At 35.1% G+C, this 14,786-nt stretch overlaps 1 protein-coding gene across 1 annotated transcript; it reads right to left on the bottom strand.

Annotated features, from left to right (window-relative positions):
- Positions 1-62: 62 nt before the first annotated feature.
- On the bottom strand, positions 63-5,942 carry LOC114753684 (filament-like plant protein 4). The gene is made up of 6 exons (XM_028942384.1): positions 5,816-5,942; positions 4,444-4,560; positions 3,776-4,001; positions 1,226-3,653; positions 928-970; positions 63-796 (listed from the first exon to the last, which is right to left on the bottom strand). Exons 2-6 carry the CDS (start codon positions 4,552-4,554, stop codon positions 350-352), a joined length of 3,255 nt encoding a protein of 1,084 aa, XP_028798217.1. The 5' UTR covers positions 4,555-4,560; positions 5,816-5,942; the 3' UTR covers positions 63-349.
- Positions 5,943-14,786: the final 8,844 nt, after the last annotated feature.

Genomic DNA, 14,786 nt, shown 5'->3' on the forward strand with positions numbered 1-14,786 from the left:
AACTTTAAAAATCTCAAACCCGCGGTGGACTTGCTGGCTGGTGCCCAAATAGTATTAAGGTATAAATATATGAAAAATATAGTCTATTCAATATATTCTGTCGTAGTTGAGAGACCATGTCATCGTTGTCAAATCACAGAACCCGAGGGAGGGGGAAATAACGTTTATAGAAGAAACATATAGTTATCATATACAACCATTGGATACAAAAATCACCTGACATTCATGGGATTCTCCTCTTAACCACGCAAGATTCATTATGTAAAATCATGAATGGGGGCAAAGCGCTGATGTTTGCAAATCACCTCAAGATGAGGTGTCGTCAAATACAAACAAGCTTGGTTCGGGCTTAGCGCCCATTTTTCCCTTTTGATGAAAAGAATCTACTAAATCCTCGCGAATGTGCAAGTTTCTCCGGCGTTGGTGCCGAAGAAACGGAGGAGGAGGCTGATTTAGTAGGCCTGTGTCTTGGATTCTTTGCTGGAGATATGGTGGCAAGGTTTGCTTCATTGTCAGATGGACAAAGGCCGTTGGAGAAATACGAGGGGGACTCTGGACCCAATCTTTGCACAAATGCCGAACTGGCACTGTCCATCTCATCTAGCTCCTGCAAATTTGGGTTACTAATAGTAGGCTCCTCCTCTATAAGCCCTTCATCAACCTTTGAACTTCTCTCGCTGTAAGGAGATCCGCCCTGCTCTGTTTGAGGGCGTAGAGATTTTAGCTGCTTGCCAAGAAGAAATATTGTTTCCTGACACTCGGCTAGCTTTTCCGCCGCAGCTGCCAAATCTTTCTCCTGAGATTAATGAAGTATTTCATTTTTTGTTTTTGGGGTCAAAAAGCATTTAATTTAAACTTACATATATGCAATATAGCACACTAAATCTAGCATCGCAGTCAACAGTTAAAATTCAGTTAAAACCTTACCTTCTTAGTCTTGACGTCATCATCAGCTGCTGAGCTCTCGTACCTAACACAGTGACACGGGAGTGAGAAACAGAACTAGCCCAAGAGGTTACGACAAAATAATAAAAACTGTATAGTTGTGTGTCAACATAGTCAAGCAATCAAAAAATAAAATCCAACTTTCCATCTCAAATGGCCTGCTAAGGACCAAAATAAGCACGACTACTATGAACAACAGCGAGCACATGGGATTAGGCAGAATATGTATATGGTCCACAATCAGCAGTCACACCAGTATGATATCAGACGGACATCTAACCTTTGCAATTGCTCTTCTAGGTCCTTACACTTAGCCACAGCATCTTCACGACCCCTCTTTTCATCTTGAAGTTCATTCTCCAGAGTTTCTGTCTTAACTCGCAGAAGATTCAGCTCAGTTTCTAACTCCTGTGCACGTGTTTCAAGGGTCCTGTATGACTCCGCCATGCATTTCAGCTGTGTCTCAGACAAGCTGTTAGATCTTTGAGAAGAAGCCAATTGTGATTTCACTTCTGCCAAAAGTTGCTCAGTCTCTTGTAATTGAGACTTCGTCGATTCAAGAGTTTCGGTGCATCTTGCCAGATCCATTGCTGTCTTCTCTTTCTCTAATTTCAATTCTTCAAACTTATCCACTGAGAATTGGCGTGAAGTACCATTGGCTTCATAGGAAGAGATCAAATTTCCATCATCAGGTACCTGAGGATCAGCACAAGGATTAAGAATATGGGAACAGCCATTTGGATATCGTTCTCCTGACAGACTGTTTTGATCTAACTTATTTTCTGGCAAAGCAATCTTGTCAATGCAATCAGGACTGTTAGTTTCAGCTTCTGTACCCTTATAGCCGAGGACATTAAATCTGAATTCACTTGCCTTAGCTAATACATATGACAAATCAAAAACAAACTGCTGCAAAGTCGCTTCTTTGCATATGACTTTATTAAAGGTGTGAGAAAATTCCTCGATCTTTAGCTTTACTCCTCCATCAGCAGAAATGTCATGAACTGACATTGCTTCTCTGCCTAGGAACAGCACGAAGTGGTGAATATGAGAAATGGCAGCTTCCAAGTCTGCAGTCATCTGCACATGTTCTATTGTTTGCTTCGATGAAATGGATTTCTTTTCAAGATGTGAGCCAACATCTTCCGGGTTAGCCTCCCTATCACGTGTAGCATCAGAAGGATGGACATCCTGGGGTATACATTCAACAGAATGGTTGTTGGAAGCATCACGTGCATCTTCCAAAATATGTTTTATGTTTTCAAGGATATTTCCTATATCAGAATCGCTAGACATGGACTCAAAGACCCCCCAAATTCTTGATCGAAGCTCTGTCTGTGACAAGTAATTAACATCAGATTGGAGATCAGGGGCTGACAACACTTCACCAGAAGACACTAGATTGGGTAACGGATTCAAATCACTCTGCTTTTCAGAGGAACCATTTATGCAAGTACTGACTTCTGATACGTGGTTGATCACAATTTCAGTTGTATTGCTTGAGGACATTGAAATAGAGCCATTGGAATCATTTGATAGGCAGGCCAACTTCTCCACCTCCAGAAAGTCATCCATCAGTTCCAACTTACTAGTGGCCTCAGATATGCTTGATTTCTCAATATTCTTTTCCTTTTGGGACTGGGATAACTCCGAGATCGATGCTGTAGACCAAGACTCAGCACATTTTCCAACATCATCATTTCCATCTTCAGACATGGAGGTTAAGCTTGGTGCATGGCTTGCATTTTGACCACAAACACTTTCATGGGTTATCTGAATGATGGACTTTGGAGATCCTTTATGCTGGTCAATTGGCTGAATTTGTGCTTCCAAACTTTGGAGTTTGCTCAGAGTTTTAGCGCACATGCTCCTTGAGGCCTGCAATTCACTGTTACGCTTTGCCAAAGCTTCTTTGAGCATCTTTGTTTCTTCTTCCATTGCCAATAAACGATCTGTAAGAAATTCATTCTCCTTTTGAAATTTCTGAATACTCTCTAGGGAGAAATCAGGTGATGGGGACAAATGAGGACTAGCAGGCTTAACAGAAGACCTCCTTGATCGAGTTTCTCCAAAGTCTCGGCCAAGATTTTCAACTTCCAGCTTCATTTGTGCAAGTGCAGCAGGACCAGGTAACTTTTTCCGCACCAGACCTCGTAATCTTTGGCACTCAGCCTCTAACTTTGCAATTTTTTTAACACCCTCTGCATGCTGCCTGTTAGCAGCTTCTGCAGACCTCATACTCATGTTCTTTTCTTCATTACGAATTTCCAGCTCCTTAGAAACGACATGAAGTTCATACTTAAGTGAATTGATTTCCCTTTCACATGATTCTATGTTTCCCTTCAAAAGCTCAATATCAGCTTCAGCCTGAGCCTTCTCTTCACTAATTTTGATTAGCATGTTTGAGCGCTCCTGTAAAGACCTTGAAAGAGCCCCATTTTCAGCAGCAGACCTAAGAAGTTCCTGTTCTAAGTTAACTATCTTTGCGTCAAGCTCACCCTTAATTTTATCTAACTGCTTGGTTTTAGTGAGAGCAACTTCCTGTATTTTCTGCTCATGTTCTTCCTTCAGGTTTCTTATCTGTCGCATGCACTCTTTAAGAGCACCATCTAAATGTGATGCCCGATCCTCAGCCGTGAGCTTTGAAAGTGTGACAGATTCTAGATGATTCTTCAATGCCAAAGCTTCTGCTTCTGCCTTTTCCCAGCCTGCAAAATAGAAGTTTCAATTGAACTCTAAATCCAAGAACAACAAAAGGTTCTTGCTTTGAAGGCCGACCGGCATCATAATATTTTATAGGTATCACTTCATCCAAGCAGTATATGTGTACCTGAGACAGCTTCTTCGGCTACTTTAGCATGTTGTTTTACTAAGCTTTCCTTGGTAGTTATCTCTGAATTTGCCACCGACAGCTTTTCATTCAATTCTTTGACCTCATCTTCCAGTGTCTGAACTTTTTCCTCAAATGTCTTCACTTGGTCCTCCAAGCTAGTCAGATGTGAATATGACTCCACAGAAATTTGCACATAGTTTGGCTTCTTGTAATTATCCTGATTCTGTAAGAGAAGGCAATGAAGAACGAAAAAGAAAAGAAAACTGTAAATCAATCACATTGTATAATTGAGTTAGCAAAACCAACAAAGTTGAGACTACTGCAAAATCATCATTCAAAGCGTCAGGACTGAAGAGACAGACATTACAACAGAAGAACCCCAGTCTAAACAGTGAAAGTACAAACATTGAAACAAATAAACGTGATGCAGCCTGAATGCACATATTATGGTTAAAACAGAGGCACGAAGTCTAAGATCCTGCATGATGTACTGAAATTAAACGAGTTAAAATTACAAAATATGAGCACCAAAGAATAGGAAACTTGAGGTATGAAAATGTGAACGATAGCTGAAAGGCCAAGTCATCGGTAGAAAACGAAATTATGAATGACTCAATCACAGCTACGTGAGAAATACTCTGTAAACAAATTTTCTCAAGTACTACCTGACTGCCCTGAGCAGCAGCACCAGCACCAGCAGAGTCCAAGGCAGCAGCTGCCTTCTCAAGCACCGTCTTATCCGAAGATTTTTTCTTCCAGGGCCAGCGACGGTCCATCTGAATCTACAAGGACCATGTAAGACGAAATATTTAATCAAACGGTTAAGAGGGTTCTCAAGCACCGCCAAATTATCATGACAGGAAAAGCACTGAAATAAATCGTGCAACCAACTTACAAATAATTTCACTATCTCACAAAACGCTACTGTCTTGCCATCATGTGTAAAGTTCTGTTTATTCTTTCTAACAAATGCCTCCCACAATTATTAGATTGAATGGTAACACAGGTCCCAGTTCGAATCTTCAGCTAAAAGAATAACTACGAGATTTTCAACAACGTAAGTCACGCAACACAGCATATGGCATTCTGCTTAACGGATTAGTTCTGACAAGTAACATATTTATAGGGTAAGTATAACTACTAAATTAAGTAGCGCAAGACGACTGTGGTAGTTTTGCCGTTCCCCAGCGCAACACCACCACCTTCAAAAATGGCAATGGTCATCATTCTCATCCGTCAGTACGGCACCATAAATCTATTCCCGAATTGCTCATAGTTCAGAGCGATTGGCGTTCAAATTATTATCTTCGCGAGTTGCTATCAAGTAAAGACGCAGTGAGGGATGATGTTTTCACAACGATCTTGAAGATCTAATCACTAAGAAGATCTCCTATTAATGAATGGCCTCTGATCCTAGAAGTACAGGAACCAATGCTATAACCGTACACTATGAGTTGTGAAGAAATAAATATGAAAGAGTCTTATGAATATTCATAATGAACCGTTTTTATCGCTCAAATTAGATCCAAATTAATGAAAGACTTCAGAAGTAGGAGTAAATGGGGAAAACTGTTTATGGCGCAAGAGCGCTGACACAAGTACACATATGAACAGAAAAATCATCGGTAAGAGAAGGCACTGAAAAATCTAAAATCTGATGATAAATTTTATCAACTGTAGGCAAATAATGCGCAATTTGGAGCATCAATGATTTATTCGTCATTGAAAGAGGAGAGAAATGGCAGGAAGCATCGAAAGCCGCCGGAACAGAAACTCACCGACAAAATTACAAAATTTAAGGGAAACAAACAATGAGGAAGAGTCAGAGGAAACAAAAGGTAAAACAAAAAAGAGATACAAGACGAAGTGTCAGCGGAAAAAGCTACAACAGTACCGAGAACGGAAGGAAGAAGTGTGAAAAGATAACGATCGGAAAAAAAATCAATGAAAAAAAGGAGAAGTAAAACACATTACTGAGCGATGAACTGAAAGAGAAGGAGCAGAAAGAGAGAATATGGAGAATGAAAAGCTTCTTACCGGAGAAAAGACGGGAGTGAAGAGAAAGTGAGAGAGAATGCGAGAGAAGAAGCTACAGCGACAATGGCCGTGCTTTGAAGGATTGGGCGGTGAGGTTTCCGAGAGACAGAGACGGAGTCGGAGACGGAGATGGTGGAGGAGGAGGTGAGTAGTGGTTAAGCAGTGGCATCCGAAGTCAGGAGCCTCTTAAAAAGGGTAGACGTTGTAAGAGCTCCAAAAGGCCAAAAAGCTATCAATTTATATTTTTCAAACACAATGAATGAAAATACAATTATCTCTATACATCTTTTGTTCTTTAGTTTCTTTTTAAAATGAAAGAAACATTCTCGTAAATTTAAACTCTTAAATTATACAAGTACTAAGTACACATCTTACTGAAATGGAGTCTCGAGCCTAGAAATTATAAAATTCAGTTTGGTATTGAACTTGCAAAAAGCTGAAAATAAAAAATTAAAATTAGATTATAAAAATATAAAACATCTTCGAGTGATAAAAGGTATAGAAGAAGAGGAAGGTGTAGGCTTGTAGACGAAGCAAAGAAGGATTTGGGGGATTGGCACGCATTTTAGCTGTACGAGATCTCCACAAAAAGGCGAGTTCTTGCATATATATGTAATTGTAGTACAAGATCTTTTAATCAAAACATAATCAGCATATAATTGTCAATTAAATTGAATATTTTGTCTTGATTAAAAATGTTCCAATGAAGATATAAATAAAGACACCATTACAGAAAATATGTACGGACAACTATAGATTTATGAAGGAAAAATATGACTAAAAAGACCTGAATATAAGACAATTCTTTTGAATAATTAACTTCTTTTTTTAATGACACTGCCTTTATTTTATTTTATTTTTTTGAAGTCAAAATTTGTTTATCAAATTGCAAGTTGGTCATTTCATTTTCTAAGGACCTGGGTTTTACAACTTGAGGTGATAAAATTAACAATTTTAAGGAGTCTCAATCACAACTTTTAAAAGTAAGGGTGATGATAAACTGAACCAATTTGGAAAATTTTAATCCTTAATTTTTCTTGGAAGTAATTATTATGTTTTAAGGGGTGCTTCGAAATAAAAGGAAGGCGGGGACCACCGAGTTGAGTGAGTGCCCTAGTAGTCGCTACAGCTCATGAGATTGGGGTGTGTGGCTCAGCCGCATCGTGCATGAGTTGGCCATTTACCAGCGCACTCCCGCTAGCTAGCTGTTAGCTATCTCTGAAATCAAATCTCGTTTCTCATATGTACCATGTTAACTAGGTGTCTCGTCATTCGTCAGGTTCTAGAAATACAACAGTATTAAATTGTTGACGGTAGAATTTTGCCGTCCTTAGAATCATGTTCCGCTCAATGCAAATTAAAAAGGTGTTTGGATAGAAATCAAACCATAGTTTCAGAAGTGTTTTTAAAGATTACGAAGTAAATATGTGGAGGAGATTACCTCGTTTTGCGGAAAAGTGCTTCTAAAACTATGGTTTTGGATTTCCCAAACACCCCCTAAATTGCACTCCTAATAAATCTTTTAAAAAAAAAGTCTGGATTAGTCTTTTAAAAATAATTTTACGATATTTGAGATAAACATGTCATAGGACTTATGTCTTAGCTTAAATAAAAATATTTTTTTAAATTGCTTTTAAAAGTTTCCCAAACTCCACCTCCCAAGTAAAGTGAGAATGGCACACCATATCATATGTTAAGAAAATCTCATTTCTCATATTTTTAATTTCAAATATTTCCATTTCTTCCTTTCTCACCTAAAGTGTTCTTAAGCCAGTTTTAAAGGTTGTCTTTCTAGCAGGATAATCGAATTAAATAAAAATGATATACACGCACATTGATACGCCAGTTTCACACGAAAGCTTTGTTTGGTATTAAATAAAATGATTATTAAAGCTTTGAAATTTGAAGCATGAGAGGCATTGCATGTGACTCACTAACATGCTTAGCGCACTGCCTTTGGCCTTAATTTAGGAATAATATGCAGTCATATTCTTGGCTGCTACGGGTCTTAGTTGAATATGGTCAATAAATTACTCAGTGCCACGCTAGCTAGCATACCCTTGTCTGATTAAAACCAAGTGTGTACGAAATCTTTTTATTTATCTTAGTTTCCAGATGCCGAAAAATATTTTTTTTTAAAAAAGGTATGTGCTGAGAAATAATAAAAAGGTGATTATATATATTCAGAAAATATGTGATAACGATGCTCAATTACTCACAACGCCATGGGTGGGAGGTTGGGTCATATATTTGGTGTAAGGCCACTTTCAAGGGAAGAAAAATCTGAGGACATGGGAAGAATAGGAATGATGGAAGGGGAACAAATAATTGAATGTGTCACGTACAGACATTGAAAATCGGTGGATGTGGGCAATAAGTAAGCCAGATGTTTAAAGACCAGATATATTTTGTGTGTGTGTGTGTGTGTGTGTGTGTGTGTGTGTGTGTGTGTGTGAATAAGAAATAAAAGGAAGAGGGGAATAAATAGGGGGAGGGACACATGGTGTATAAACGCAAGTATGATGAGTGATGGGAAATTGGGAAGAGTGGTTTCATGAGAAGTTCGCGGCTCAAAGCAACATATAAGTCATCATCCTCAGTCCTCCACTTTAGGCGTGGCCGGTTTCGGTTTCGGTGGTGATCATTAAAGTGATAAACATCATATTTTAACTATTTAAATTTAATTTCTTTTGCTTGCAATTATGTATAAGATAGTTATTTTATTATGCATACAATTTAAAATAAAAATAGTATCTCAATTGTCTTTTTTTAAAATAGTTTTTATTTAAAAACTATTAATTATAAATTTTAGATCTGATCGTTGGAAATGTAATTTTTTTGGGATTAATATTATTTTTAGTCTATGAATTTGAAATTAATATTTTTGGTTTCTAAAACCTGACCTCGCTTAAAAAAATTTTGTTCATGGAATAGGTCCTTGGAACAAAGTTTTAATGACCAAAACTATGGGTGGTTTTAAATTTCAGAAATCATAATCAAATTGAGATAAAATTTCAGGAATTAAATATGATATTAACCCTATTTTTTATGGTTCAGATTTTGCCTATCAGTATCATGGTACTTCCTCCGGTCTTATTTATAGACTTTAAATTTGAGAATATGCATAATATATTTTATAAGTTTCAATTTAAATTTATCTTAACATTTAATGTATTTTTTAACTTTGTTATTATTACATTTTTTATATTTTTCTCATTTATTATAAAAATAAATTTAAAAATAAAATTATATTTTTAATATTTATTGTTTTCAATTAAAATTAACCAATTATTTATTATTTATGAATTAGTTATTTAAAATTTATAATGTGAATTCGAAGGAGTACTTGGCAGTGGGAGGAGTCATGAGACTAATTGCCCAACTCGCGTGTCCTCTTCAATGTTCATAAAACAGGAAGACAACAAAGTCAACCCCACCCTTCGTTCTGCGTTCTTCTATTTTCTCCCACGCTAACCATTCCCAATTCCCAATACGCACATTTGCTGGCCATCGTCCCCAATTTCACACTCTACCCAGCTACTCATTTTTCCCCCACTTCTCAAATTCATAATGGATGGAGGCGCCTCATCATCCATCCACACTATTTTCAAAACCTAGTATCATTGCGTATTGACTCCTGAGGCATCAATGTGTAAACATATTACATATCAAATCATTTATAGTACCAATTCAATGAAATATACGAGATTCTATCAAGTCTCAAGACTACTGACATTCAAAATAATAGCCAGTAGCTTGTGGGAAACTGGGAATAGAGCGTAGAGTAATACAGCTGGTGGCTCCGAAAAATGGAGATAATATAATACTGCTGCATATTGATTCGGTGGATAACCAGATTAGGATCTAACCACATTCCGCAACATATTCCGGAGGCCTGGCTTCTCAGCTCTTGCCCCGCCAAAATAATCATACTCCTCCGGTCCTTAATATAGGACCCAATTGTTGAGTTGGTTTTGATCCTAAATATAAGACCCATTTATCATATTTATCAATTTTCTCTAAATTACCCCTATAAATATTCTCTAAACCATAATTAAGTAGAAGAGGGAGAAAGGTATTAAGAAAGATGATCATGGTGTTTTAGGAAAAACATATCACATTTTTTATAATTAACTAACTTACCTAACTTCCTTAATCTAATCAAATTAGTCAAATGGGTCTTATATTAAGGACCGGAGGAATATTTTAAATAGACGTAGAAAGAAAATAATTACTAGCTCCGATCCTTAACATAAGATTTTATTTTATTTTTATTTTGGTCTTAAATAATGATAGTCCTTTAATAATGATAGTTCTAGATAACAAACTTGATTAGTAAGGATATTTCAGGAAAAAAAAAAGCAATCTATGTTCATTACAAATAACTAACTTAACTAAGTTCATTAATCTCCCCAAACTAGTCAATTGGGTTTTATAATTAAGACCAGAGATAGTATTAAAAAGTTTCAACGACCAGTAAGCAAGTGAAACTTATTATTTTTTTTACTGTGAAATTTGTCATTACAATATATTTAATTGTTATGGGACACGTTTATGAATATGTTTTTTTTAACCCTATTGTAATTTTCTCTTTAAAATATGCAAAATAATCTGGTTTTTCCCCCACAACAAATTTCCAAACTTTTATTTATATTTAAAAAATACACACATTAATTTATAAATTCTATTATTTTTTTGGTATAATAGGAAGGTTCAAACTTCTGATATCAACACACATTTTATCTTTACCCCTATCACTCGAGTCAGCTTCAGATATTCACACGAACACGATCACACAAGTATTTTTCAGGAGGTCGACATTTTCGTTTTGCTGTCCATAAAGTTGAAAATGTGATTTACTACTATTTGTGACTTTTCAATTATTTGAGGAGGGAAAAAAGGCTTCTCAATTATATGAGATATTATTGATTAATTTTATTTTATATACACTGATATTAATCAATCCATTTAGATTCTCACGCATATACACCTTATTATAGTACTAAAAAATCGTGTCTTGTGCATGGAATATTTACTGTGTTTTTACCATAAGTATGCAGTTATATATGATTTATGTTAATGTTTACAAAGACGTATGGGAATTCATTTTTCTATAATCATCACTCATTCTTTTTAAACTTTGATGGGAAATGGCTCAGCAATAATTTATGGTGCACAACGAAATATAAATGGTAATTTCCGTTTAAGCATGGAGTTGAGTAAATGAAAAATGTTCCAAAACCAACTGTGTTCATATAAACCAAGAAAATAAAACCAAATAGAGTACAGCCGATGCGTTTAGAATTTGTAACAAGGGAAGGATCAAAAAGAAACAGAAAGAAGGGATGGAGCAGAAATTAGGAAAAAGAAAAAAAAAAGTATTGCTATATAATTAGTGAAACTAGAAAAAGAAAAGAAAAAGTGGGATGGAAGGAGAAAAGGAGAGAGGAGGATCCGAGGTTAAAAGGAGGGGAAGTGGTCCCCACGGAGGCACACGTAGGATGGGAGCAGTGGGCCCTTCAGAGGGAGAGGGGACCACGTAAGCCCACTCTACGGAGGGTGGGCCTTCACAGACACGCCTCTGCTCATCCGAAAGTGACCCCCGTCGGCAGAGAAAGAGCCAGCCACAGAGGAGCGTCACGTCCTTTCTTATTTTTATTTTTCATTTTGTTCATAATTCCCTTGCACAAAATTAATGTTCAAAACTGAAAGCGAAACAGTTTTGACTGTGATATAAAATTATTATTTTTTTTTTAGAAAAAATATATCATTTTGATACTCCAAACTTTCTATGGATTGTTAATTTAATCTCTAAATTTTAACTCAAAATAGCTCAATGACTAATAATTTATCAAGAGTTTAAAGTTTAGAAATTATATTGTTTTTTATTCATTAATTTAGATACATAATACATTTACACTTTTTTAACTCGATTATGCTTAGAATTCCAGTAAACTTAAAAGTAAAAAAGGTGAACTTTGACCCATTCCTAGAAAACTTGTCTTGCTTCTTACGCATGTAACCTGATAAGAGCCCGTTTGAACCTCTAAAGTTTTACAGAGAACTTTTTTTGTTTTAAAAAAAAATCATAACATAATACTACTTTTAGTTCTTAAAATAAGATTTAGTATGACTTTTATTTTGATCATAAATATAAAACTTCAATCCACTTTGTCTTTCATAATAATTTATTTTTTTCCAATATAGTTTTTCTAATAATGATAATTCTGCCAATATACTTTATTAGTAGGAATATTTTAAAAAAGACAACACCTATTTATTAAAAATAACTAACTTAATTTATTTTTTTTATTTCCTCAAATTAGTCAACTAGCTCTTATATTTATGACCGGAGGTGGTAAGTTACTCACAGATGGCAATATATTCTTTAAAATTGCATAAATAAGTCCTAAGTAGATAAGCCTCATACATAATACCACAATATAAGTTTCAATAATTACACCTACTTCACTTAATTACTCTATTATACGAGTTTACCCCACATGATTATGCAATCTAATTAAATTATTGCATCTCTGTTGAAAATTCAGATCAAACGAAGGATAAATCCAAATTCATTCATTTAAGGCCTTGGTACCCAGCAAACCTCACTCCTGTGTCTTTTTCTGCAGGGTTTTCTCAAAATGAATAAAACAGAAACTTTGGGACACCTGTCCCACAGAAACTCCCTCAAGTCTTACCCTCTTTAAACAATTATCATTCACCCTTATCGTCACCAACCAACCATAATTTTTATTTCTATTCTAAATATATATACCACTTGCACGTCACTATTTTTGTTATTATTAGTTACCAGCCATCACATTTTTTAAATTCTTTCTGTTCTAACCCTTGTTTATTACGGTCCCCCCCCCCCCCCCCTCCCTAGCTACATTCAATAATACATAGTCAGTTTCTTGGTTCGGACAAAATTTGTTCGATTTTAAAAAGTTGCATCTGTGTGTATGTGGATATATAGGTAAAGAACAAATTCTTGCGGAATGTGTTTGTTTTTTTCTTTGTGGAGAAACGTTGTGTTGAGTTATAGAGAATTTGGACTTGGCTGTGAAAAGGAGCAAAACATTTTCTGAATTAAGTAGGATGCTACATCACAAAAGGCAAAAGAAAAAAAAGGTGGGATGCTACGTCAAATATTGGGTATGGAGTTTTGGTCAAGAACAAAGTACTGGTTGCAATATTAGCATCAGAGGCACAGTTCCTGAACTTGACGATGGAGAGGAGTTTTTTGAACTAGGCATATCATCGACCACTTTCACATGTGTGGTTACATTTTTGGAATTAAGGTGAATCGTTGCCTTCACAATTGCTCCTTAAATTAAATTAGTACTAGTAGTATGTAACTAATTTTAAATAATCAAATGCTAGATATTTATTTCTGAGCAAATAAATAATAAAAAAAATAGAGAAATCACCCCATCTAGAGGTGTTACATGACATAACTGGAATAAAATAGGATTTTTCGTCTTTTTTTTTCAGTCTTCTGATTGAAATTTGTTAAAAAAGAAAAAGAAAAAGATAAAAGATAAAAAAGGCTAAACAAATTGGCAATAATCAAAATTTGGTTTAAAAAATCTATAATCTTGAAAGACAAGGAAAATGGATAAATTCAGAATATCCACTAAACAAAATATCATATAATCCATACATAACAACTTGTAAATAACGTAATTAAAGTAACGTTTGAAGCACTGAGCTGGACTAGATTAGGGATTTAGGGTTACTGTACTCTTTTACTATAAAAATAAAATCATTAAATTAAATTTATATTATTATTATGCTAAATAAAATAAACTTGTACAATTTAAAATGATAATATTTTGCCATGGGATCAAGATGGAGCAACCATATCTCATGTTTTGTCTCGAAACAATTTTGTTTCGTACCGTCTCACTTTTATCCCATTCTAAAATGATCGGGATTAAGATAAGTCGATTAGAGCAGAACTAACCCGAACACTCTTGACTCTGTCCATCCATTCCTGTGCATGTGACTCTTGACAATCATTTTCTTTAAGCATTTTATCTTGCAGTGCTATGGAATGAAAACCAAAGTTCTTAGAGTCGTCCATTTAATAATGGGTCCAGTTTTCATAGTGTTGATTGAAAAATGAAACCCTTTAAGCATTGTCATATCTCTCAAAACTTTCTTCTTTCTTCTTTTCATTTGGAAAAGCGCACTAAAAGAGGACGCAGTTTCTTCCAACACATTTATCCTTACACTTTGATTCTTTAAGCACATCTTTTTTTTCTCAGTGTACTGTAGATATAATCAATTCATGAATTGTCCTAATTACTAACTAACTTAAAATGATAGGACCTCAAATGATGTGCCTCCATATTCAATAGACAGCTTAACAACCACTTTACAACTATTATTACCCTCAACTAATCCCACTATTTGTCTCAATCAAAGATTGTCTTCTCATATTTACATCCCATAATTATCCTCCATTTTCTTCAACTCTTATGCGTTTTTAAACAGTAAAACACTGAACACCATAAAAATATCTGTCTTCATACACTGAGTAGGTCGTTTTGAGCTATAAAGTCATCATTTCGGCAATAATATAATTTAATTTATTAACGGGGCTACACAAGAAAATACAAACCGAAAAAACAAAAATAATAATGCAAATCTTTTTTTTTTTAGCCCATTTGGATTACTATTAAAGTAATCCCATCGTTTAAAAGATTTATATATATATATATTATCTATTTATGCGAATCCTATCTATGTATATAAAACTACAGGTGGCTAAATTCCTCCACATTCTGTTTCGCAGGCTTTAACAATGCTAGAAAATACATATATATAATAAAAAAATTAAATTATACATTATACCACCTCCAGTCCTTAATATAAAACCTCATTTAAATTTTATTTTAATCCTAATTAATCTGCTTTGTTTCTCATATTTATGAATTTTTTTTCTAAAGTAGTTCTTCTAATA

This window comes from Neltuma alba, unplaced genomic scaffold (assembly GCF_004799145.2).
Source record: "Neltuma alba isolate B1F8T4 unplaced genomic scaffold, ASM479914v2 tig00008070_pilon, whole genome shotgun sequence".
Lineage (NCBI taxonomy): Eukaryota > Viridiplantae > Streptophyta > Magnoliopsida > Fabales > Fabaceae > Neltuma > Neltuma alba.